This window comes from Pelobates fuscus, chromosome 5 (assembly GCF_036172605.1).
Source record: "Pelobates fuscus isolate aPelFus1 chromosome 5, aPelFus1.pri, whole genome shotgun sequence".
NCBI lineage: Eukaryota > Metazoa > Chordata > Amphibia > Anura > Pelobatidae > Pelobates > Pelobates fuscus.
Genome location: NC_086321.1, coordinates 294,001,049 through 294,027,323, shown reverse-complemented (window position 1 = coordinate 294,027,323; position 26,275 = coordinate 294,001,049). Strand labels below are relative to the sequence as shown.

The 26,275-nt window shown below is 43.4% G+C and overlaps 1 protein-coding gene across 1 annotated transcript in view; it reads right to left on the bottom strand.

Annotated features, from left to right (window-relative positions):
- The window catches only part of JAK3 (Janus kinase 3), a 329,337-nt gene that overhangs the window by 253,551 nt on the left and 49,511 nt on the right, over positions 1–26,275 (bottom strand). The window contains exons 2-3 of the mRNA XM_063455458.1: positions 21,506–21,692; positions 6,248–6,371 (exon numbers count right to left, since the gene is read on the bottom strand). Of these exons, the coding sequence (XP_063311528.1) occupies positions 6,248–6,371; positions 21,506–21,692 (311 nt within the window). The remainder of the gene's footprint in view (positions 1–6,247; positions 6,372–21,505; positions 21,693–26,275) is intronic.

Sequence of the window (26,275 nt, the reverse complement as noted above, 5' to 3'; positions counted from 1 at the left end):
AACTCTGATCTTCAAGGAGGCACCTCCGATCGTGCCAGGGTCATCCGGCGATGTGGCCTTGCAGGTAGACCTCCACTCTCAAGGAATGCGCCCAAGTACACAACCAAGTCGCAAAAGAACTGAGTAGGATCTTTCGTTCCCACCTGGCCTACCCGGTGAGATGTCTCACCCGAGAATAAATTTATAATGCAGGCAAGAGTGTGGTCAGACTAGCCGTATCCTAAGTGATTCCAATATTCCAAATGGTCTGTTTAATCCTCGGACGTGGTAGAGAAAAGACTCCAAAAGGATGTCCATTCAGGGTTCCGAACTGCACTTGTGTGGAGGAACGGTGGTCGACTATTCAGGGAATAGTGGATCCCAGAAATATTCAAAGGGATGGGAAGTGCAATCCGGAGCGCAGATTTCCATCCGGATATGTCCTCATCTAAGAGTGAAAGATGTTTGTGTAGGAGTCGGGGCACACCAAGTACCCCCATAAAGTCTCGTAGGTCTCCTCGACGGTAGTTGAAAAGTAGGTTAGCGCAAATCCAACAAAACGGCTCCCATGAGGGATAACAGAGTATAGACGGAGGGTCCACCATCTCCAACCCTGTTCACCAGGTATGCGCTCTGAGGAGACGGGGCAGTCTTGCCATCTTATCCCAAGACAACCAGGGTTTCCGGTCTTACCCTGTGACCCCTACATACGGTTTTACCTTCAGACCGGATAATAGGCCTTCCTTAATCTTGTTACCCGAGCAAGGCAGTGTCCGTTTGCTCCATGAAGGTCTCCGTATCTCCTGACATCTTGACATGGGAGAAACTGTCTGCGCAGTTTGTTCGTAATGGTCTGGATATCCAAAACATAAAGCAATCTCTGTATTATATGGTGCAGAATATGCTAAAAACATGCACTCTCATAATACCGGAGGACCATCCTTTAGCTGTACCATCTCCAGGAGTGTGTGTAAATAAGTGGGAGACTCCACCTGTTATACCTCCGAGTATTTCTCACGTTTTTTACAGTGGTCCGGATCCCGTAGATCCATTACAGGAGATAGAATAGAGGGATCTAGTCTAAACATGTAATTCTTGCATGACCAGGCAGTCCTCTAGAACGAAGTCAGTAGCGTGGATGTCAGCTCTAATTGAATGCAGGAGGGATGCCCCTCTATGTAGTCATCAATGTCTATCGCAGGTACAAGCCTGTGTGATGAACAAATGGCCGGTACTGTAGAGCGTCGAGTGTATGAGAGAGCCGCACTCTCTACTACTGTGATCACATACCGTGATAGCGTCCGGCTGCTAGCCTGAGCGGGCCGCACCCGTTAGTAACCAACAGCAGAGTCTACATCCGTGACCGGTTCTCTCTATGAGAATGGGTCCTCCCAACCTGTCCTCTGTATCCAGCCCAGTATCTGGTTGAGGTCGAGTGAGGGGCTGCACCCTCTAATAACAAATCAGTATCCGGTTCTGTATGAGAGGGTTCACCCTCTGTTCCTGAAAATAAATCTACTCGGATCGAGGTGATGGAGGGCCGCACCCTCCTGTGGTGCAAACTAGAGTCCCTAGAGATTCAGGGTGACCAAACTGTAGGGCGCACCAATCATTAATGTCAGCATAAGGCTGAGGGCTGTAGCGTTACTCACCTTTCCCAGGGGCCGGCCGAGGTCCTCTCTTCAAGCCGCGCGCGGTCCTGCGGCTGCACGAGCCGCGCACGGCTCATCCGACGCTTCAGGCAGGAAGGCGGGCAGTGACCGCGAGATGCGGTCACATGTCCCGCCTGAATCTAAGAGCGCGCCGCGAGTCTCGGGCGCGCTCTTAAAGAGACAGTGGGAGCCTAAATTGCCAAAAGGCTCCCATTGGCCCCTGTCATCCCACACACCCCATACACTTACCTTTTGGGGGGGTGGAAGTGACAGGAGCCAATCACATTAGTTTTGAACCTATTTATACTTACCCTTTTCCCTTAGTTCCTTGCCCTATCGTGGTTTCTGCTACAGTTCCCTTTAGTGCTTGTTGTGTTCAGTTGTGTTTCTCCGTATTTGACCTTGGCTTTGTATTCTGACTTCGTTTTCGCTTTATCCTTATCTGTACTGTTTACCGGCTTGCTGATTCCTGTGTACCAGACCCCGGCTAGTTCTCGTTTACTCTGTCTCTTTGTGCCCTTGACCCCGGATCGTTCCTGACTCTGTACTTCTCCTATTACGTCGAGTCCGGCCACTCTAAGGTCCGGTAGACGTATCTCTCCTCTGTGCTGTCTTCTGTTTGGCTGGATCCTGCGTGTAGGGGTATATACTCGTTACAAGGGCAATCTTCGGAAACAACGATGGAAAACTATCAACCGACTATCCGGATCCCGCGCGCGTGGGGTCCAGGTAGACCGTTGGTAGTCTGAGGAAAGCTGGAGATGTTCTACGCAATCCACGAGTGCCCGGGAGGTTGGAGGAGGTCAAGTCAGGCCTCACAACGACCCAAACGAAAAGGAAAAGGAAGTCATGTCATGAAAAAACAAAAAAGCAACAATTAACGTAGATAAGAGAAAATACACCAATTCTATCTCAGATAGAAGGCAAACAGCAGGCTGGAAGGTAAGAAAAGTAAGGCCCACTGGACAGGGCCAGAAGCTAACCTAACGCGGGAAAAAACTACCGAACCTATAAGGACTCTGGGAGGCAGATACGGAGTAGCTGGTAAAGACAAGGAAAAAACACCGCTTTCTCCTGTAGGAGTCTGAGTACCGGTCCTTGCCTGTGCAAAGTTCTCCTTGGAGATGTGCCGTCGTCGGTTTGGAGTAAACCGTGGATGTGTCCGGAGTCTTCATAAGAAACTTTGCCCTTCAGGCATGAGGTTTAGGGCCTTCACCCTTCCCACCATATTCAGATGGCCGTATACTGGTGTCCTCTTGAACACTTTGGCAATGGTGTTTGTCTGGACACCTGCCTATCTCCATGTCACTGGTTGGCACTGGGTTTTCCTCATTGATATTACCCCAGACCTGCGGCCAAAAGGGGTTCGGTACCAATAGTGTAGGCCCGTCAGTAGGGCACAGGCCTGGCAGGCCAAACAAATGGACACAGAAAGGTTAGCCAAGCAAATAGTCACAGACCTAGCAGGCCGTTCAAGTAGGCACCGACATAGCAGGCTATTCAATGGGGCACCGACATAGCAGACCAATCAATGGGGCACAGACATAGCAGGCCGTATTAATGGACACAGACATAGCAGGCCATTCTTATGGGCACAGACATAGCAGGCCGTTCTCATTGGCACAGACATAGCAGGCCGTTCTCATTGGCACAGACATAGCAGTCCAATCAATGGGGCACAGACATAGCAGGCCAATCAATTGGTTGTGTTTTACCATAATATGATTATTAACATGTATATGTTACATTATATAGCGCCTTCCAATTCTGTAGCACTTTACAGTGGGTATTGAATGAGTAACAGGGACCTCTGAGTTCGGGTAGAGGTCCCTAAAAAAATGTAGATCCTCAGGGTATCTTGTGACATAGGACCCTTAGACAAACAACCCTTTTAGACAGCGTAATGCTGTGTGAGTAACTTGAAACGGGACTAGCAGTCCCTAAGTGCCCAGCAGTCAAATAGTGGTATTCCAGTTGTATTGGGTATAAGCGGAAGTATTCCAGTGACCATAAATGTCCATGAATGTAAGGTACACTGAGCACTACTGTCCATGAACTGTGGATAGGTATGCACATGCACACACGGATCTGTGAAATATCTTAGCATATTATAGATTACCATCCTCCTACCACCTGAAGGGTATTGTAATCACGGACACCTCAAGGAGTAGGGTTAAACGACAGCCAACACAAAGAATTCCCCCAATAACCTGATAAAATTGTATCGTATCGGTGTAGACTGGTCTCCCATACCAGTTAGAGTCAGAGCCAGAGTAGTCCCATCTGAGATCTCATAGCTGAACCAGAAAAAATATATATATACTGAGAAAGGATATGAATCATAGAGCTAACTGTCACTGTATACACCCTGTACAGAGCCTGTATAACCGAGTTCATATACACCTGTAATTCACAGTAAACTGATACACCCTGTCGGGAAAACTCACAGTAACCTGTGATATATCCTGCCAGTAGACGTACAGTAATCAGCGATATGCACTGCCCGCAAAACTCTCAGCAATCTGTGATATACACCGTCAGCAAAACTCTCAGAAATCATACATACACTGTCAGTAAAATTAAATCAGTGACATACACTGTCAGTAAAACTAAATCCGTGACATACCCTGTCAGTAAAACTAAATCTGTGATATACACTGTCAGTAAGACTAAATTCAGAAGCACACAGTCAGTAAAATTAAATCTGAGCTATACGCAGACAGTAAAAACACACAGCATCTGTGAAATACCCTGTTAGCAAAACCCAACAGTATTCTGTGATATACATTTGACAGCAAAAATCACAGCACACTTAGGTATATATGCCAACAAAAACTTTGTCATAGAAACTCAGAAACTGACAGGTAAAAAAACTAGAAGACTCACAGAGAGCTGTGAGACTTACCTGCAAGAAAAACTATTATACAGATCTGAAGGAAAAAACCTGACAAAAACTGAAGCACTCCACCGGGGAATCCCAGCAGGGTGATATAGCCAATCTCCGAACCGTGGGGGGAGCAGGGGCTGCGAGTAGGCACACTCTCCTCCACCCGGTTGGCTGCCCGCGGCTCTGAGAAGAAGCTGAGCATGGCGGGCGGCCACGTGGCCAGCAGGGCGGCCACGTGGGTGAGCGGAGCGGTCGCCAGGTACTCGCGTCCGACCACGAGTACCTCGGTTGCCGATAAAGTACAAGGCATTCGGGGAAATCAGGAGACAGCCAGAGGCTAGTCTCCTGAAACCCCAAAACAACTCCTGCAGCCCACGGAAAGAAATGGCGGGACAAGGAGAGAGGGGTAGTGAAGGGAGGGGGCGGAAGGCATACTGGAAGGAAAAAACCCCAAGAACTCCCCTAAAACCACCACAGAAAGGAAAAGTCTCCCCAAGAAGACGGGGGAAGCAAAAAATATAAAAGGCAGGAATCCCAATCATAAACAAACTATCCAAATACAATGCAAATAACATACATATAAATATAAATAAATATATAGAAGTAGAAAATATGATGTTAAATAAATAACTAAGTAAATATATGAAGATATAAAAAATATAAATCCAAGAAATCATAAATAAATCCCAAAGCCACCCACTATAAGCAGGAGGCAGTGGTACTCTGACCTGTACTGTCTGCGGAGCAGCAAAGAAAGAGGAAATTATGCATGGGGAGGGGAGTTTTATAGTACCTAACTTTTTTCTGATTGGTTGTTTTTCTGTGCTGCTGTGGAGTTCTAGTAAAGAGAGACTTAAGCAAATACGAAGCCTCCTGTCATGTTATAAAATTGAGTGACAGGGAAGAAAAGAGACCCCCACATGTGGTCTTTCTGCTATCCACGCATAACAACCACAGTACATGCGATGCACTGGATTGGCTGAGGTCATCCACAGAGGAGCAGCATCAATGGCAAGATCAGCACAGAGAGGTACTAAAGGTATGTAAAACATACATCTAAATTGTGGGGAAAACTCTCAGACAACACGTTTGTATTGTAAATGTTAAACTACTCCTTTAATAATATGGACAGAAAACCCAGCACAAACTCAGATAGTTGGCTGCTCGGGCATATCTTGGTTTAGAAATACCATTTGTGTTTTAAACATCAGGTGAGATAAATAAAAATTAGCTATGACCATGTAGATTGCTATTTCTAAAGTATCTGAAAATGCCAACAAACTGTGAAAGTAATGTCTGTATGTTGGCATAATACATTAAGTACACTTATACTACAGCATGTACATTTACACTAATCATCTGTAGTATATAAACATTGAATCCTGTAAACATTGAATCCTGTAAAGAATCCTGAAAAGTACATAGTGTGCACAGAATCTGCTCTGCCTCATATGACTTTCCAAGCAGAATGGGCCAAAGCTTTGGGTGCTGGACGATAAGACATTGGTAAAACCACATGAAAAGGTTTGGATAGGTTTGGATTGGAGGGGCAGCACCCATAGAATGCTTGCAACTTAAGCACTATTATAAGCTGTAGTTATCGTATTTGCATCCATTTAATGTTAGAAGCATTTTTTTTGTCACGTGTCCGCGAGCCAAACAAATTACCCTCTCAGACATGCAAATATAGTTTGGTACAATCCACTAGATAGAATTCAAAACCACAGACCTGATCCTGTAAACCACAACATGAGAGGTGCAGTTATCCACGGTGAAAGTATAGTTTGGATTATACCAGATTTTGAGATCTGGAGTTGCCAGGGCAAATAGGTCATGATAGACAGGAATAATCCCTGAGGAGAGAAACAAAGAGCTCTTTAGAGACCACAACAATGGAAACCAGATTGTATTGTATATCTGCTTGTGAACTTTGTTTGATAAGTAATATGCATATGATATAAAATCATTTTTTTTATCATCTCAATTCTTTTTATGCTAAATCAAAAAGATGTGTTGGCGATTTGAAATATAATAAATAAATAATAACACTGTGCATACAAAATTAACTTCTCCCTAATTACTTAGAAATCAAGCTAAACTTTCAAAGCAATACCAAAAATGCACCCAGTGTGAACAAAAATACTCAATATAATGAATTATTTCCAATGATATGATGAGATGGCTGTTTTTTAACCAATTATATAAAACATTCAGAGTAACAATACATCTGTATGAACTCTGCTAAAACCACCTCTTTGGGCAGAGAATTCCACATCCCTACAGTTCTTACTGTAAAAAAAAAATCAACTTTTCTTTGCCTTAGACTAAATCTCATTTCTTCCAGCCTAAATGCGTGACATTGTGTCCTATGTATAGCCCTGTTTATGATTAGATTTCCAGATAATGGTTTATACTGGCCCGGATATATTTGTATAAAGTTATATCCCCTCTTAGGCGCTGTTTTTCCAAACTAAAAAGATGAAAAAACTTTAACCTTTCTTTATAACTAAAATGCTCCATTCCTTTTATTTAAATTTTGTAGCTCGTCTCTGCACTTTTTTTAGTGCCATGATATCCTTCTTTAGAACAGGTGTCCAAAATCACACAGCATATTCAAGGTGTGGTCTTATCAGCGATTTCTAGAGAGGCAAAATGATACCTTCATCCCTAGAATTTATGCCCCTATTTATAAATGACAAAACCTTACTGGCCTTAGCAAATTCCAATTGACATTGCATGTTACTGCCTAATTTGTTGTCTTTAACAATTTCCAAATCATTCTTGAGAGTTGTTATCTCTGATTCACTACCATTTAGGGTGTAAGTTGATTGTGCGTTCTTTACCCCGAAGTGCATTTTTCTACATTAAATTTCATCTGCCATTTAAGTGCCCAGATCCCCAATCTATTGAAATCCCTCTGCAACAAAGCAATATCCTGCTCACATCATATTACTTTACAAAGTTTTGTGTCATCTGCAAACACTAAAACATGGGTTTCAATGACTATTTCAAGATCATTTATAAATATGTTAAATAGAAGCGGTCCCAAAACAGAACCCTGAGCAGTGGCGGATCCATAGCCTGATCTCGGGAGGGGCACTTGTAGATTATTTAAAGAAATAATGCAGGCACAATAACCACTACAGCTCAGTGTAGTAGTTATGGTGCTGTAGTGCCAGGATCCCATCCCAGAGTAAGTAGTCAAACCGTTTAAGAACAGTTTGACAACTTACCTGGGGTCTGCTGGGATATAGGGCATAGGAGCAGTGGTATGTGTTAGTGGTGAAGTGTGTGTGAAAGGTGCAGTGTGTGTGTGTGAGCGTGAGGGCGGCAGTGTAGGTCAGGGTTGCAGTGTGTGTGTTAGGAGGCAGTGTATGTGTGGGGCAGTGTGTGTGTGAGAGAACTGCAGTGTGTGTATGTGTGTGTGTGTGTGCGTGTGCGTGCGTGCAGTGCAGTTTGTATGCAAGGGTGGCAGTGTGTGTGTGAGTTGCAGTGTGTGTGTGTTTGGGGCAGTGTGTTTATGGGGGCAGTGCTTGTGGGGCAGTGTGTTTATGGGGGCAGTGATTGTGGGGCAGTGTGTGTATGGGGGCAGTGTTTGTGGGGCATAGTGTGTGTGTATGGATGTGCAGTGTGTATGGGGGCAGTGTTTGTGGGGCAGTGTGTGCAGTGTGTTTATATGGGGGCGGTGTTTGTGGGGCAGTGTGTGAATGGGGGCAGTTTTTGTAGTGTGTGTATGGGGCAGTGTTTGTGGGGCAGTGTGTGTATGGGGGCAGAGTTTGTGGGGCAGTGTGTGTATGGGGGCAGAGTTTGTGGGGCAGTGTGTGTATGGTGGGCAGTGTTTGTGGGGCAGTGTGTGAAGTAGTGTGTGTATGGGTGTGCAGTGTGTATGGGGCAGTGTTTGTGGGGCAGTGTGTGTAGTGTGTGTATGGGGGGCAGTGTTTGCAGTGTGTGTATGGGGCAGGGGGTGTATGGGGCAGTGTTTGTGGGGCAGTGTGTAGTGTGTGTATGGGGCAGTGTGTGTAGTGTGTGTATGGGGGCAGTGTTTGTGGGGCAGTGTGTCTAGTGTGTGTGTGGGGGGCAGTGTTTGTGGGGCAGTGTGTGTAGTGTGTGTATGGGGGCAGTGTGTGTATGGGGGCAGTGTGTATGGGGGGCAGTGTTTGTGGGGCAGTGTGTGTAGTGTTTTGGGGCAGTGTGTGTGTAGTGTGTGTATGGGGGGCAGTGTGTGTATGGGGGCAGTGTTTGTGGGGAAGTGTGCGTAGTGTATGTATGGGGGGCAGTGTTTGTGGGGCAGTGTGTGTTGTGTGTGTATGGGGGGCAGTGTGTGTATGGGGGGCAGTGTGTGTAGTGTGTGTATGGGGGGAAGGAGGGTAGGCAGGCTTTTTTTAACTTTAATTAAAATAAATATAATATAATTACACTTGCAGGGTTAGGAGTAGTGGGAGTTGGCACTCAGACCACTCCAATGGGCAGAAGTGGTCTGGGTGCCTGGAGTGTCCCTTTAAGCTTGCAGGTCCATAATTTCCAGGCAATGGTTTTGAAACCTTTTTAAATATAGTAACAACATCTGCCTTCCTCTAATCTTCCGGTACAATTCTTGAAAGAAAGGAATATTGAAAGATTAAATACAGAGGTTCACCTATTTCCTCGCTTAGCTCCTTAAGTACTCGTGGGTGAATACCGTCAGGCCTTGGAGCTTTATTTACATTAATTTTCTTTAACTGCTGTAGCACCTAGTCATCCAAACACAAGTTATCTGCACATTTTTTTGCAGCAATCATTTGCATATCTCTTGCCATAGGATCCTCATTAAGATATACTGTAGAAAAATAGTTATTTAAAATTTCTGACTTTTTCTGATCTTCATTAACCAACAGACCCATCTCTGTTTACAGTGTATCTACACGTTAATTTTGTATTTTTTTTTAATTGATGTACCGTATATACTCGAGTATAAGCCGACCCGAATATAAGCCGAGGCCCCTAATTTTACCCCAAAAAACTGGGAAAACTTATTGACTCGAGTATAGGACTAGGGTGGAAAATGCAGCAGCTACTGGTAAATTTCTAAATAAAATTAGATCCTAAAAAAGTTATATTAACTGAATATTTATTTACAGTGTGTGTATATAATGAATGCAGTGTGTGTGTGTGTATGAATGCAGTGTGTATATGAATGCTGTGTGTGTATGCAGTGTGTGTATGAATGCAGTGTGTATATAATGAATGGAGTGCAGTGTGTGTATATGAGTGCAGTGTGTGTATGAGTGCAGTGTGTGTATAATGAATGCAGTGTGTATATAATGAATGCAGTGCAGTGTGAATGCAGTGTGTATGTATGAGTGCAGTGTGTATGTATGAATGCAGTGTGTATATAATGAATGGAGTGCAGTGTGTGTATATGAGTGCAGTGTGTGTATATGAGTGCAGTGTGTATATAATGAATGCAGTGTAGTGTGTGTATATGAGTGCAGTGTGTGAGTGCAGTGTGTATATAATGAATGCAGTGCAGTGTGTATGTATGAATGCAGTGTGTATGCAGTGTATGTATGAATGCAGTGTGTGTATGAATGCAGTGTGTATATAATGAATGGAGTGCAGTGTGTGTATATGAGTGCAGTGTGTGTGTATGAGTGCAATGTGTATATAATGAATGCAGTGTAGTGTGTGTATATGAGTGCAGTGTGTGAGTGCAGTGTGTATATAATGAATGCAGTGCAGTGTGTGTATGAGTGCAGTGTGAATGCAGTGTGTGTGTATGAGTGCAGTGTGTATGTATGAATGCAGTGTGTGTATGAATGCAGTGTGTGTATATAATGAATGGAGTGCAGTGTGTGTATGAATGCAGTGTGTGTGAGTGCAGTGTGTGTGTGTGTGTGTGTGTGAGTGCAGTGTGTGTGTGTGTGAGTGCAGAGCATTGGTGGGGGTGGGCATTTTATTAATTATTATTATTATTTAATTATTATTGTAATATATATATATTTTTTATGTTATTATTTTTTTATATATTTTTTTTTTATTATTATTTTTTTTTTCGTCCCCCCTCCCTGCTTGTTAGCTGGCCAGGGAGGGGGGCTCTCACTCCCTGGTGGTCCAGTGGATGGGCTGTAGGAGGGGGGCTGTCAGGAAGCTGTAACTTACCTTCACCGCAGCTCCTGTCAGCTCCCTTCTCTTTCCTCCGTCCGTGCAGCTCCCAGGTCAGCTTCCTCTGCAACTCTCGCGGCCGCGCGGAGCGTTGCCACGGTAACCCGTGGCAACGCTCTGACCCCGCGGCTCTCGCGAGAGTTGCAGAGGAAGCTGACCTGGGAGCTGCACGGACGGAGGAAAGAGAAGGGAGCTGACAGGAGCTGCGGTGAAGGTAAGTTACAGCTTCCTGACAGCCCCCGGTCCTTGTCTGTATTATGGCAATGAAAATTGCCATAATACAGACAACTGACTCGAGTATAAGACGAGTGAGTGTTTTTCAGCACAAAAAATGTGCTGAAAAACTCGTCTTATACTCGAGTATATACGGTACTTGAAAACAAATTTTAGTTGGTTTTGCTTTCTTTGGCTTTCAATTTCTCATTTTCTAATTTAGCCACTTTAATTGCCTTTTTGCAAGCATTATTGGATTCTTTAAATCTTATGCCTCTGATTTGTCCAATTTAAATTATTTAAATGCCCTTTTCTTATTTTTAATTTCTTGTTTTACTACCCTACTAAGCAACTTTGGTTTCAATTTATTTTTTTTTATATTTATTGTAGTACATAAGACTTAATATTTGTGTTTAGTGAAGTCTCCCGAGAATAACAGTACCCCCCATGTACAGGTTTTATGGTGTTTTGGAAAGTTAGAGAGTCACATATAAGGCTTGCATTTCAGTTTTTTCACATTGAAATTTGGCAGATTGGTTATGTTGCCTTTGAGAGCGTATGGTAGCCCAGGAATGAGAATTACCCCCATGATGGCATACCATTTGCAAAAGTAGACAACCCGAGGTATTGCAAGTGGGGTATGTCCAGTCTTTCTTAGTAGCCACTTAGTCACAAACACTGGCCAAATATTAATTTTTTTGCTTTTTTCACACAAAAACAAATATGAATGCTAACTTTGGCCAGTGTTTGTGACTAAGTGGCTACTAAAAATGACTAAACATACCCCACTTTCAATACCTTGGCTTGTCTACTTTTTCAAATGCTATGCCATTATGGGGGTAATTCTCATTCCTGGGCTACCACACCGTCTCAAAGGTAACAATACTAATCTGGAAAATTTCAATTTGAAAATGGAATGTTCTATATTTTACCCTGTAACTTTCCAAAACAACATAAAACCTGTTAATTGGGGGTACTGTTGTACTCGTGAGACATCGCTGATTACAAATATGTGCATTTTTTTTCAGTAAAACCTAACAGTATTATGACATTCACAGTTAAAATGTCAGACGGAAATGCAAATTTTTAAAAAAAATCTTATTTTCTCACATTTTTTTAATTTTATTCATAGTAAATTATGTTCCATATATGAATAGTTAATGATAGATTAAAGCCCTGTTTCTCCTGAACAAAATGACATATAATAAGTGTGGGTGCATATAATTTGAAAGAGGGGAACTACGGGTGAACAGACATATAGCGCAAATTCCAGTTTTTGTTTACGTTTTGTTTTGATCAGAACGTGCACTATTGACTCCGTCCTGAAAGGGTTAAAAAAGCCAGATGAAAGACAACATTCAATCTCTAACATATAAATAACATATTAAAACAAGTTAATACAACAATACTGGTTATATTAAAGTGCATATACTCTCAGTAAGGATAACAAAGATGGACAAATGAAATGTCAAATCATCCACTGAATGAAAATGTATAAAAATAATAACACGTATATAAAATTATACATTGAATAAACATATAAAAAGTATAAAAAAATATAACAAAATATTTTACATTCAAAATCTAAATCGAAACCATTTGGTAATTTGTTAATTTAAAATACCTCTATATTTTATCCAATCCCCCAAAATTAGTTTCTCCTCTACAATTTTCTTCTTTTTAAAAAATTACCATAAAACTTTATATGTGAAAACCCTATTAATATTGTAAGTTTTATTAGTTGAATAAGATGCTGTGACAAAGTGCCCTTCGCCACTTTGTCCTGGAGAGGCCTGCTTGCCTGCCTCCTCCCCTGCGACTATGGCCCTGGAAGATTTGGCCCTTTAAAAACAGTATTTGGCCCTAACAGAGTGCATGTCACTCATTCTGGCCCTTTAAATACAGTGGGGCCATTCGGTACTTGCCCTGTGTGAGCGGTGATACCCCAGATAGCTATGCCATGGAGACTATTCATATAATGAAAGACTATGGGAAAGACTTTAGCTCCATGGCAATTGTACTGTGTGAATAGGATCTGCGTGCTATTCGGTAGTTTTGTGCGCTCAGATCCCAGCTATCTGGAGATATGTGAAATGTCTGTGTATTATGTGTAAAAGGGGACTTTATGTATTTTAAAGTGATTTACTGTCTTTGTGTCCCCATGTGCTCAATGGAGTCTGTCTCTGTACTGGGAGGTAATTGGATTACTTCTCCATTGTGTCTCCAGGAGAGAAGACTCTGTAAAACCGGATAAACTGGAAAGTCATGCTGACAGGGGTTTTAAAAGATACTTTACTAACTTTTGAACCCCTGGTCTGATTCATGCCATTTTTTAATATGTTGTTCCCCTGAATAGATTGATTGTGGATATGTATTTTTATGTGAATATGATGTATGGTTTTAAAGTTACAGAGTATGTGTGGAAACTGTATTTTTACTGTATGTAATAATTATGTTAATGCTTATCTGAGGGGAGGGGTTGTGTGGGTTGTACTGTTACTTGATTGGTTGTTTTATGCCTCCCCCTGGGTTTGTCCTGTATGTGCACAACTGTAATAAAAAGCAGGCTGGGTGTTCCAGACCTCAGACCTCTTCTGACCCTCAATACATAGCCTCGTCTCGTTATTGGAGGGAACTGCTATATCACACTGGGGATTGCTATGCTCTGCATATTCCCCTGAGCTTAATCACTTAGCTCTTTTAAGAGCCTGTTCCGGATATGCTCTCCTGGAGGAGAGGTCTTCTCCACACGGTCCTGGAGGACAGAATCCGATCCAGGGTGGAAGGAAGACGGCGAGGCTCCAGTTAAGCTACGGCGGTTGTGGAGCCTGCGGTGGTTGTGGTGTCGTCTGCAGTGCTTGGAGTCCTCTGTAAGCGCTAGGAGCATCCATCAACGGAGGGTACTCGGTCGGAGTACACGGAGCTCCGTTACAGTGGTGGCAGCAGTGGGATGGAGTCCTAGTGCGAGGAGAAGCAGCTCAGAGACACTGATAACGTTTGGAGTTACAAATTGAGGGCAACGCTAGCCATTGCGCAGCGTCCCTACCTACGGCAGCATGGAGCCAGCAAGTCCCTGGACAGCACTCGAAGTGGAGGATGAGTTCAACTGGAGGTTACAGAGCCTCTTGGCCCCATTAGGTGGGTCAGTATCAGAGGCAACAAAGTTGGACTGCAGAGAGAGTGCCAGGAAAGAGATGTGGGACGAAGCCCTGGAGGGTGTCCAACGCGGGCGAGGTGAGCGTCTCCCCAGCGAGGAGCAGCGACTACAGGTCAGAGTGGCCCTATGGATACCTATGATGGGAGAACAGCCCAGGTGGGAGTTGGTAATGCAGCTTAATTCTCTGGCATGGAGGGAACTGGGGCTCGACGACGCATACCAGGCGCTACATTGGTATGCAGTTCAGCGTGTTCCCGGGATGGCTAAGTGCGACAGACCAGAGGGCAAGAATTACAGTGGCCCTGGTCTATTATGGGACGCCTGTGCCGGACCAAGGTTCGGGGACACTGCAGAGTCACGACTATGGGACATATATGAATCCAGAGCCCCCATACTAGATCTCCCTATGGATGAAGACCTAGTGTAACGGATCACCTGGCACCCCGACTGGGTACCTCCGTTAATGGATGCTCCTAGCGCTTCCTGAGGACTCCAAGCCGCTGGGGAGGAAGGACGGCACCTTCTGCTCCCTGGGACTCACAGGACCAGTCTAGGAGATCTGCTACCTCGGGTACTGCTGGTTGCTGTTGGGCGGGAGGACCGGTTGTCTCTTCCCAGGCCTCATTGATGAGTCGCAGGTAATCCCCCTCCAGGTTCCATTCCTGGGTAACCAAATATCGTAGGTCTGCCTCGAGGTCAATAGCGCCAAAGAGACCCAGCATGTTCTCTCGGACGTCGTACAGGACCCAAAAACGAGAGTCGGTATCTTCCCCAAAGTCCTCGTCACCACTATTATCCCAAAATAGACCGGGGCCAGTGTAATCTCCGCCTGCTGGGAACTCATACTCTGCCATCCTGGGGACACACTGAGCCGCGTACCACTGTAGCGCCTGGTACGCGTCGTCGAGCGTCAGTTCTGCGTATACTAGAATCTCTAGTCTAGTCACCCACTTTTCTGTTGTCTGTTTTCTCAGGAGGAACATCCGCTCTGCCATTCTAGCCAGGATTCGCTGCCTTCTGCTGCGGCGCCGATCCCCTCGTGAATACTGTACGTCTTCTATGGCTTCGTCCCATAATCTGGCTCTGGCCGACTCTCTGTACCTCATCATGTGCTCCTCTGGGACTACTCCAGACCCCAGGCATACGTAACCGTACACTGTATCTTGAAGCTTCTTCTCCATTTTCTGAGTTCCTTTGTGGATAGGGTCGCTGTACGGATACTAGCGTTGCCCTCAATTTGTAATCCAGAAATTGTGTCGTCTGTAGCTGTCCCTCTGGTTGTAGGAACGATCCCACCGCTGCCACCAATTGTAACGGACCGTTTCACTTACAAGAGGATAAAACCCAGTTTAGGCTATAATCCCCATTACAGATGCACAGGCAGCTACTGCAAACACCATTCTCCCGACTGGAGACACACGAACACTGAATCCGAGAAACCTTTAAATTCTCCCAAGCATATGAATGCTGTAGACCATTGAATAGAAACCATACGAATAGGCTTACACTCCTAGCAGTCAACTGGAACAGCATGCAATCAATCCTTCCCCCAATAATGAGACGACACTTCACTTTGAGGGTAAAACAGGAACCCTGGACTGGCTCATCCAGCCTGGCTTTTATTTCCAACTCACACATACAGGCCACACCCAGGGGGAGGCATAAAAGAACCAATGACATAGATGTTACCTTCCACACATCCCCTCCCCTTAGTGTGACACATAATCCCATTATGCATACACTTTAAAATACATAAAGTCACATTTACACATAACACACAGACATTTCACCTATCCCCAGATAGCTGGGATCTGCACGCACAAAACTACCGAATAGCGCGCAGATCCTACTCACACAGTACAATTGCCATGGAGCTAAAGTCTTTCCCATAGTCTTTCATTATATGAATAGGCTCCATGGTATGGCTATCTGGGGTATCACATTCCCATAAAGTCTGGTCCATAGTCCAAAGGCAAGAGGCGGGCAATCAGCCCCCTCCAAGGACACGTGGCGAGGTCGGTTTCGCCACACCTAGTGCCAGACCTGTTTGAATTGACCATCCAGGAATGGGAACTGGAGCAGGAGTACCAATACCTACTCAGTTCCAGTCAGTCCCAGTATACTTTGGAGGTACCGGCAGGGCAGTGGGAGTCCCAGGGGGCCGAAGGTGCCGTCCTTCCTCCCCAGCGGCAGTGTGAACCCCAGGGGGCCGAAGGTGTCGTCCTCCCCCCCCCCAGCGGCAGTGTGTACCCCAGGAAGCTGAGGGTGTCGTCCTTCCCCCCCAACGGCAGTGTGTACCCCAGGGAGCTGAAGGTATCGTCCTTCCTCCCCAGCGGCAGTGTGTACCCCAGGGAGCCAAAGGTGTCATCCTTCCTCCCCAGCGGCAGTGTGAACCCCAGGGGGCCGAAGGTGTCGTCCTTCCCCCCCCAGCGGCAGTGTGTACCCCAGGGAGCTGAAGGTGTCGTCCTTCCTCCCCAGCGGCAGTGTGAAACCCAGTCGGCCGAAGGTGTCATCCTTCCCCCCCAGCGGCAGTGTGTACCCCAGGGAGCTGAAGGTGTCGTCCTTCCTCCCCAGCGGCAGTGTGAACCCCAGGGGTCCGAAGGTGTCGTCCTTCCCCCCCAGCGGCAGTGTGTATCCCAGGGAGCTGAAGGTGTCGTCCTTCCTCCCCAGCGGCAGTGTGTACCCCAGGGAGCTGAAGGTGTCGTCCTTCCTCCCCAGCGGCACTGTGTACCCCAGGGAGCTGAAGGTGTCGTCCTTCCTCGCAGCACCCTCTCTCCCCAGCAGCACCCTCTCTCCCCAGCGGCAGCTTACCCTAACAAGGGGAGACACCAATCTCCCAGATGGCGCAGATGGGACCGTGGTCTCTGTGCCTGACCTACAGGGATGCTGGACAGCATGTCCAGATCTCCAACTACCCTCACAGGGACAACAGGAGGAGGGGCCAGGCTATGTTCCCAGCACCCCAGCAGAAGAGCTGGCAGCTGGGCAGAGTGCAGTCGGCCTCTGCCCTACCTTTGTCCCTGGTCCAGAGCCTGATGTCCTGCAGGCTATCCCAGCAGAAGAGCTGGCATCAGGGCAGAGCGCCGCTGGCCTCTGCCCTTCAAGTCCCCTCAGTGTGTTACCCCATCACCACAGCAAAATACCCAGGTGCAGTAACTGTTTGTTGTGGGTGGGCTACTCTGGCATTTGGTTATTGTGGGTTGGTGGATCGACTAACGGAGGCACTGACCGACAGAAGGTCAGGTGCCTTGTTAGTCTTCCCCCCAAAGGGGAGATGTGTGACGAAGTGCCCTTCGCCACTTTGTCCTGGAGAGGCCTGCTTGCCTGCCTCCTCCCCTGCGACTATGGCCCTGGAAGATTTGGCCCTTTAAAAACAGTATTCGGCCCTAACAGAGCGCATGTCACTCATTCTGGCCCTTTAAATACAGTGGGGCCATTCGGTACTTGCCCTGTGTGAGCCGTGATACCCCAGATAGCTATGCCATGGAGCCTATTCATATAATGAAAGACTATGGGAAAGACTTTAGCTCCATGGCAATTGTACTGTGTGAATAGGATCTGCGTGCTATTCTGTAGTTCTGTGTGCTCAGTTCCCAGCTATCTGGGGATATGTGAAATGTCTGTGTGTTATGTGTAAAAGGGGACTTTATGTATTTTAAAGTGTTTTACTGTCTTTGTGTCCCCATGTGCTCAATGGAGTCTGTCTCTGTACTGGGAGGTAATTGGATTACTTCTCCATTGTGTCTCCAGGAGAGAAGACTCTGTAAAGACGGTCTAAACTGGAAAGTCATGCTGACAGGGGTTTTAAAAGATACTTTACTAACTTTTGAACCCCTGGTCTGATTCATGCCATTTTTTAATATGTTGTTCCCCTGAATGGATTGATTGTGGATATGTATTTTTATGTGAATGTGATGTATGGTTTTAAAGTTACAGAGTATGTGTATGTAATAATTATGTTAATTGCTTATCTGAGGGGAGGGGATGTGTGGGTTGTACTGTTACTTGATTGGTTGTTTTATGCCTCCCCCTGGGTGTGTCCTGTATGTGCACAACTGTAATAAAAAGCAGGCTGGGTGTTCCAGACCTCAGACCTCTTCTGACCCTCAATACGTAGCCTCGTCTCGTTATTGGAGGGAACTGCTATATCACACTGGGGATTGCTATGCTCTGCATATTCCCCTGAGCTTAATCACTTAGCTCTTTTAAGAGCCTGTTCCGGAAACGCTCTCCTGGAGGAGAGGTCTGCTCCACACGGTCCTGGAGGACAGAATCCGATCCAGGGTGGAAGGAAGACGGCGAGGCTCCAGTTAAGCTACGGCGGTTGTGGAGCCTGCGGTGGTTGTGGTGTCGTCTGCAGTGCTTGGAGTCCTCTGTAAGCGCTAGGAGCATCCATCAACGGAGGGTACTCGGTCGGAGTACACGGAGCTCCGTTACAGATGCGAAATTCCTATGTTAATTGTCCTTAAAAATTGTTCTTCTCCATGCTAGACAATATGCTAATATTTTTATTAAAATGTGTCTAACTTGTTTGGCATTACCATTAAAGTCTAAAATAATAATATAATAAATAAAAATACAATATCCATATCCTTTTGTTTCTGATCCTTAACGGTCATCTCTCAACAGTCATCTAAGAATACTTTTTTACTTCCTATATTGGATCATATTTATTTTCTTCAAAGAAGGATGTCAATGTAAGTACTTGTGTGTCATATTGTTTTTTTTAGATAACTACGATTGCTAAATCGCTTTATAAATTGTAGCTCTGGTATGTTTTGCAGCCAATGGCTAAAGCTACAACTAGTTCTGTGAATATAATTAGTGACATCAGCTATATCAAAATATTTTAGTCTTTAAGAGACAATCTTCAACATAAATATTTTGATCCAAATAGTGTAGCTGACAATGACTGTATTCTCTGGTTATCATTCAAATAGTTTAAACATTGATTTAAAGAGTCTTAAGTATCCTTCCTAATGATATAGAGTAAGTGAATTAAGTGAATAACTAAAATAGATACATTATCACCAAATGATTTACATTTAGATTTTTAATTATACAATTGTGGCAATCATATTTTTCATACTTTTTTTTTTATAATTGATAGATACGGAAGTGACGTATAACGTGTATGCGACGTTCTGGATGGCGTCCTTCCCCACATCGATTATATCAGAGAAACATTTTGGGTAAATATGTAATCAAATTGGCATTTATAACCAGCACTAGAAGAAGACATACAACTAAAAAACATCTGTTATTTTCAATGTTGTATATATCAAATAAATATATATATTTTATATACATATAATTGCAAAGTTTTTACCCATATTTTTTCACAGATTACACTATGTAATTTTATTTAATTTGATCTCATCATATCATTGGAAATAATTAATTACATTAATTATTTATTTGTTTATACACTGGGTGCATTTTTAGTATTCTTTTGAATGTTTTGTTTGAATTTTATCTGCAGAGTACACCAGAGTAACCAATTAAACACTGAATAGTAGACTTGTGCATTTTAAACAAATTGTGATTTGTCCAAATTTGGGGCAATCGGTAGTTATTCTGAACTCTTAACTCTGAATCACCATATGACTGAATCACAAAACAAATTAAACAAGTTATGAAAAAGCGTCTTGTTTTTTTTTTCATGATTCAGACTTCTGGCTGTGGTGTCACAAGAAAATGATGTATGGACAAAACGAAGAGTGATAGTTATGGGACTGCCCTAATAGGGTCATTCACTAAAGTGAATTCAAAACTAATTTTAAATTTAAAGGGACGCTATAGTCACCAGAACAACTTTAGCTTGCCATTTACGAGTTAAATAAATTTGTTTATGCAGCCCCAGTCACACCTCTCTGCATGTGATTTACACAGCTTTCCTTACAACTTCCTGTAAAGAGTCATCTAATGTTTACAATTCCTTTATTGCTAATTCTGTTTAATTTAGAATATCTTATCTCCTGCTCTGTAAATAGCTTGCTAGACCCTGCAGGAGCTACCTGTATGTAATTAAAATCCAATTTACAGAGCAGGAGATAAACAGAATTTAAGTAAGTTACATCTGATTGAAAATGTAACCATTTTGTTTTAATGTGGGCTGTCAGTCGCAGCCAGGGGAGGTGTGGCTAAGGCTGTATAAACAGTGACAATGTGATTTAACTCCTAAATTGCAGAGCAGTGAAATTGCAGGGGAATGATCTATACACTAAAATTGCTTCATTAAACTAAAGTTGTTTTGGTGACTATAGTGTCCCTTTAAGGCAAACGTATCCAAGCTAGAAGCATCGCTGATTTAAATATTTTTTCTAGTTTTCCAAATTTTAACTTAAATTTAAAATTCACTTTGAATTCTCACTTTAGTGAAGTAAACTGTTAAAGGGACACTATAATCACCAGAACAACTACAGCTTATTATTTGTTCTGGTGAGCATAATCATTCCCTGCAGGCTCTTTGTAGTAAACTCTGTGTTTTCAGATAAAATGCAGTGTTTACTTTATAGTCTAGGGATACCACCGCTGAACGATTCTCAGATGGCTACTAGAGGTGCTTCTTCATGGAGACACTGAATTTTCCTCAAAGAGATGCCTTGATTCAATGCATCTCATAGAGGAGATGCTGATTAGCCATGGATGTGTTTGGCTTGTGCTGACTCTGTTCCTGATATGCCTCCTTAACAGTCTCAGTCAAACCAATGTTTTTTTTGCTTTCCTATGTGAAAGCTTTGTGATTGGTTCACAACACCACTTCTGATTATGTCAGTCAAGCAGGCATATTTAAGAGGAACACATGGGGGCTAGAGAGTGTTTTTAACACTATAGGGTCAGGAATACATGTTTGTGATCCTATAGTGTTCCTTTAATATTGATGTTATGCACAGATCAAGTGAGAAGTGAACAATAGAGGTGAAAAAAGGAGGATCAGTAAAACAATTTATATTTTTTATATTATATTTATTAAATATATAAATACAGTTTTAATTTTTGTTGCTACCCATATTTTTCGCTCTATTGGTTACGTCTTTTCACTTGACCTGTGAACCAAATGGTGCCAAAAGTCACCATACGTGAACTGCAAAACATATACAGAATATTTAGATATGTATAATAGATGCATTTTTGTGATTTTTCTTGGTTTGTCCAAAACCTTTTTTGTTTTGTTTTTTTAAACCTATCCATGCATGAATTTCGTTAGTACCGAAACACCACATGGACGAAACGAAAAATGTCCAAAACTATTTTTTTGGGGGGATAAATTGGTTCAGACAAACTTTTGCAGTGCTATTAAACTGTACCAAATTGCAAAATTCAAGCCAAAATAGTTGATTTTAAGACATTCCTCAGCTCAGCTCTAGTTACATTATGGGTCATTTAACCTTAATTCTGTAAAAGATAGAAAGAAAGAGCATTTGTGGATCCTATCATTACAATCTGATATAATTACATACAGAACTCTCTTACCACAGAATTTTGCTGCTGAGATGCACAGTTCTTCTGCAGAATACTGTCCACCAGGAAAGGTGATTTGTGTGTCATTATAAGGAATGGAGGACAAAGAAGGAATGTGTAAAATTAGATGGAGAGTGCCTGTAGTAGAGGATGATGAAGATCGAGATCCCCACAAAAGTGGGGAATCCTCACCAGACATCTGTAGAAAAAAGGGATGTAAAATAAATATATTATATGATTACTGCATTCTTGGCAAAAACATTGCTACATTACCTATTTCATAGGTATATGTTTTAGAAAAAGTAGGCCTGAAATATTTACAAATCATTTGATACCAACATTGATAAGTTATATTCTGCTTTAGAGTAGCATGAAAAGTCCTAGCTGACTATTTGAGCTAAGGACCTGCAGAAAATACATTTTAGACCAAATTATAGTTTGTGAAAATTTGTTATCACTTATTGTCTTCTCTACCTTGCAAATGCTGCCCTCTTCCATTTTATTAACTACTTTCAACTAAGCTAATTTCTGGGATGTTGCATGTTTTGTCTCAAGTTTCCAAATGTTTCTTGGTAGTCACTTGTTGCTGCATTTCATTCTCCCATACAAGTTGTCTATTTTGCCATCAGTTATCAGGAGAATACCTTAATATTGTGTTGATAAGTTTGTAGCCTGAGGGAGCGAACGGAGTGGACACTTCAGACAGTGGCATTACTACTGAGATATTAAGTAACTTGAGGTGAAGCTTTTGAGTGAATTATATATATGTACATAGGATTACATATTGTTTGCAAGAGAATGATACAAGTAATTTTAGTTTGTGTTGGTCTAGGTTGAACTCTTTTTTTTTTTTTTGTTCTTGTGGCCCACATAAATTAAGGCTTGTTTATTTGGCCTGAGTTAGCCGTTGAGTTTGATATGCTTGACTTACACAGTCCCAGGGGCATTGCTAGGGTGAAAACATATCTGGGGCTTGAGCACAAAAAATATAATTTGTTGACCTCTTCATAAAACCTTACCCGTGGTCCTTTCCCACTTCCACCGCCTAAAACACCACTTAGCACACACACGGTTACACACTCACAGTTACACACACACACACATAACCATAGTGGGCAGACATACGCAGAGAGGTACCAACACACAGACAGGCATACACAGGCACAAACAGCAGACTGAGACAGGCACAGACAAGCATACACAGGCACACACAAACACAGACTAGCAGACATACATATACACAATACAAAATATGGGGTTTGGTTGAGGGGAAGGCACTGTTTTAGCAGGCCCTGGTCCCTATCTTCCATGTACCCTCATTTCCACCCACCATTAGTAGCCATGTGTCAGGATCGTGACAGGGATCCAACACGCAGAATGCAAACAGGAAAAGGTACGTATACCGGACCTTAGAATAGCCGGACTCACGTAAGGAGAAGGCAAAGAATGGTCAGGGACAAGCCGAGGTTGAGGGAACGAGAGAGCAGGTAAGCGAGAGACAAGCCGAGTCAAAAGGATAAGAGAAGTAAGCAGGGTCGAAAATACAAAGCCGAATTGATAACCAAAGACACAAGAGAGATAAGAGCACTGAGTGACCAGACAAGCTAGAACCACGAAAGGGCAATGAATCATTGAAACTCCAACTATTTTATACCTTGGTTCTTTAATTGTGTACCACGCCCCCAAAATGTCCTGATTTGCGGTTTCTGGCGGTTCGTGACGTGATTGACGTCATGACGTCGGCTACTGAGTGCCGCGTCATAAAAGGAGGCGGGGTTATCGCGGCCAGCGTGTAAACGGCCTGAGAGACCGAATCGATCGGGTGTACCAATCCTTTTCTGAGGAGACACGTCTAGGTGTCTAACCTCCTCTGAGGTAGACACCACAGGTACCATGACACCATGTCCTTCGTGACAGAACAAAGCTCTGCCTCCTGGAAGAAGTCCCTGTAACTACCGATCCTTGTGTAAGACTGTTTGTGCTAGCCGCGGTCTTTGAAGTTTCACTTCAGGATAAGGGGTATGAACTTCCGTGGACTAAAGGGGACATTGCTCACATGTTTGTGAATTTTTTAATTCTATTGGGAATAAAGCGTTTTTCTTCATTCAAGCTGCCACACGAAACAAGGCAGAAAGGTGAGAGGAGACTTCTTACTGCTCTCCCCTTGTGAGTCTGATTCCAATTTCTTTTGGTCATTTTCATATCTTTTGTAAAACAGTATTATGCTATGTTTTTTTTTCTGTTTTTTTCATGTCCTCATACATCATCGGAAGAAATAGTGTGAGTTTTCTATTTCTTTAACAAGTGTTTGTATTAATTTTAACTCAGAACACAATTGCAATTTTGCACATTATTAGAACAATATTTTTTATTGGTAATTCTTGATACAAACAAGAGGCTTCAATAAAGAGACATGAAAAGAGTTAGGGATGTGCATGGCAGGAGGAAGTGCGAGACTATATGCAACTAGGTTAATCTGTCTCAAGAGCTTGTAAGGACCTATGTAGCGAGGAGCAAATTTCATGGAAGTGACCTTTAAGCGGATGTTTCTGGTACTCAATCACACCCTATTACCCAGGACAAAAACCGGAGCAGCCCGTCTACGTTTGTCAGCATGCCGTTTAAACACCGCGTAACTTTGAACAAGAATTCGCCAAGTCTGATCCCACAACTTTCTCAGATTGGCAACATGCATATCAACCGACGGTAAACCTTGGGAAGGGGAAACCGACGGAAGAATGGTAGGATGAAAGCCATAATTAAAAAAAAGGGGCTATTATGAGACAAGATTGTTGTGTGCAAACTCTGCCCAAGGAATCAGACCGACCCAATTGTCCTGGTGTTCAGAAACAAAACAACGTAAATATTGTTCAATTTTCTGGTTAGTGCGTTCGGCTTCCCCGTTGTACTGGGGATGATATGCAGAGGAGAAATTCAATTTGATACCCAACTGGGAACAGAAGGACTTCCAAAAACGTGAGACAAATTGGGAACCCCTATCAGAAACAATTTCAGTAGGGATACCATGTAAGCGAAAAACTTCCTTCGCAAATCTATCAGCCAATTCGGGAGAAGAGGGTAGTTTAGGCAAAGGAACGAAATGGGCCATTTTAGTAAATCTGTCGACCACCGTGAGAATAACCGAATGTTTCTTGGAAGCGGGTAAATCGACAATAAAGTCCATGGCCAAACAGGTCCATGGTTTCTCAGGTATGTCCAAGGGTTGTAAAAGTCCGCTTGGAAGTTTATGAGGTCGCTTATTCACCCTACAAACAGTACATGCCCCGACATAAACCCTTATATCTCTACGCAAAGTGGGCCACCAGAAGTCCTTGGAAATAAGAGAAAAGGTTTTGTGTATTCCGGGGTGCCCAGCAATTTTGCTGTCATGAAAGCAACAAAGCAGATCTACTTGGAATTCAGGAGGTACGAAGTACCGACCTGCAGGAGTAAATTACGGAGCTAGATATTGTACATCCGGCGAGTGTATCCTGACATTAGTGTTGGCAATAATATTACATTTGGGAACGATAGAAGACAAGGTGGATTCAGTAACAGTAATAGGTTCATGTTGGCGGGACAATGCACCCGCCTTGGAGTTCTTAGACCCTGGTCTGTAAGTGAGCACGTAATTGAAATGAGTAAGGAATAAGGACCACCGAGCTTGCCTGGCGGATAATCGCTTGGCTTCCCCTATATAGGACAAATTCTTGTGGTCCGTCAAAATAGTAATCGGGTGTAAAGTCCCTTCCAACAAATGTCTCCATTCCTTCTACGCCATTATGACTGCTAACAGTTCTCTGTCTCCAATGTCATATCTACTTTCTGTAACTGACATTTTTTTAGACTAAAAGCCACATGGATGTAACGGTTTATCCAAACCTTGTCTTTGTGATAAGACTGCCCCTATACCTGACTCCGAGGCATCTACCTCGAGCAAATAAGGTAACGAGGTGTCAGGATGGACCAATACAGGTGCTGAGGAAAAATGTTCTTTGAGTGTTTTGAAAGCAGAAAGAGCCTCCGTAGACCATGTTTTAGTATTAGCACCCTGTTTCGTCATGTTGGTAATAGGAGCAATAACAGAAGAGTAACCCTTAATAATTGGAGAATCTGATAAATCTCTGAATGGCCTTAAGACCCTTGGGCAATGGCCAATCTAAAATTGATTGAAGCTTAATCGGGTCCATCATAAACCCGTCACCTGAAATTACGTAACCAAGAAAATTTATCTGAGATTGATCGAAGCTACATTTCTCCAATTTGCAATACAATCCATGTTGTAAAAGTTTACGCAATACTCTCCTGACTTGTTTGTGGTGGGTCTCAATCTCTCTAGAATGTTTTAGTATATCATCCAAATATACTATAACGCATTCATGCTGGAATTCCCTAAGAACTTCATTAATAAGATCTTGGAAGACCGCTGGTGCATTGCAAAGGCCGAAGGGCATTACCGTATATTCATAATGGCTGTAGCTGGTATTGAAGGCTGTTTTCCACTCGTCTCCAAGCTAAATTCTTACCAAGTTATATGCTCCCCTTAAATCTAACTTGGTAAAATTTTTGGAGCCCTTCAGTCTATCAAATAGTTCTGTAATCAGGGGAATAGGGTATGCATTCCTAATCGTTATCCTTTTTAAGCCCCGATAATCAATACAGGGCCGCAGAGTGACGTCCTTCTTGTCCACAAAGAAGAAACCGGCCCCAGCCGGAGATGAAGATCTCCTAATAAAGCCTTTTTCTAGGTTTTCTCATATATATTCCTCTAGGACCATGTTC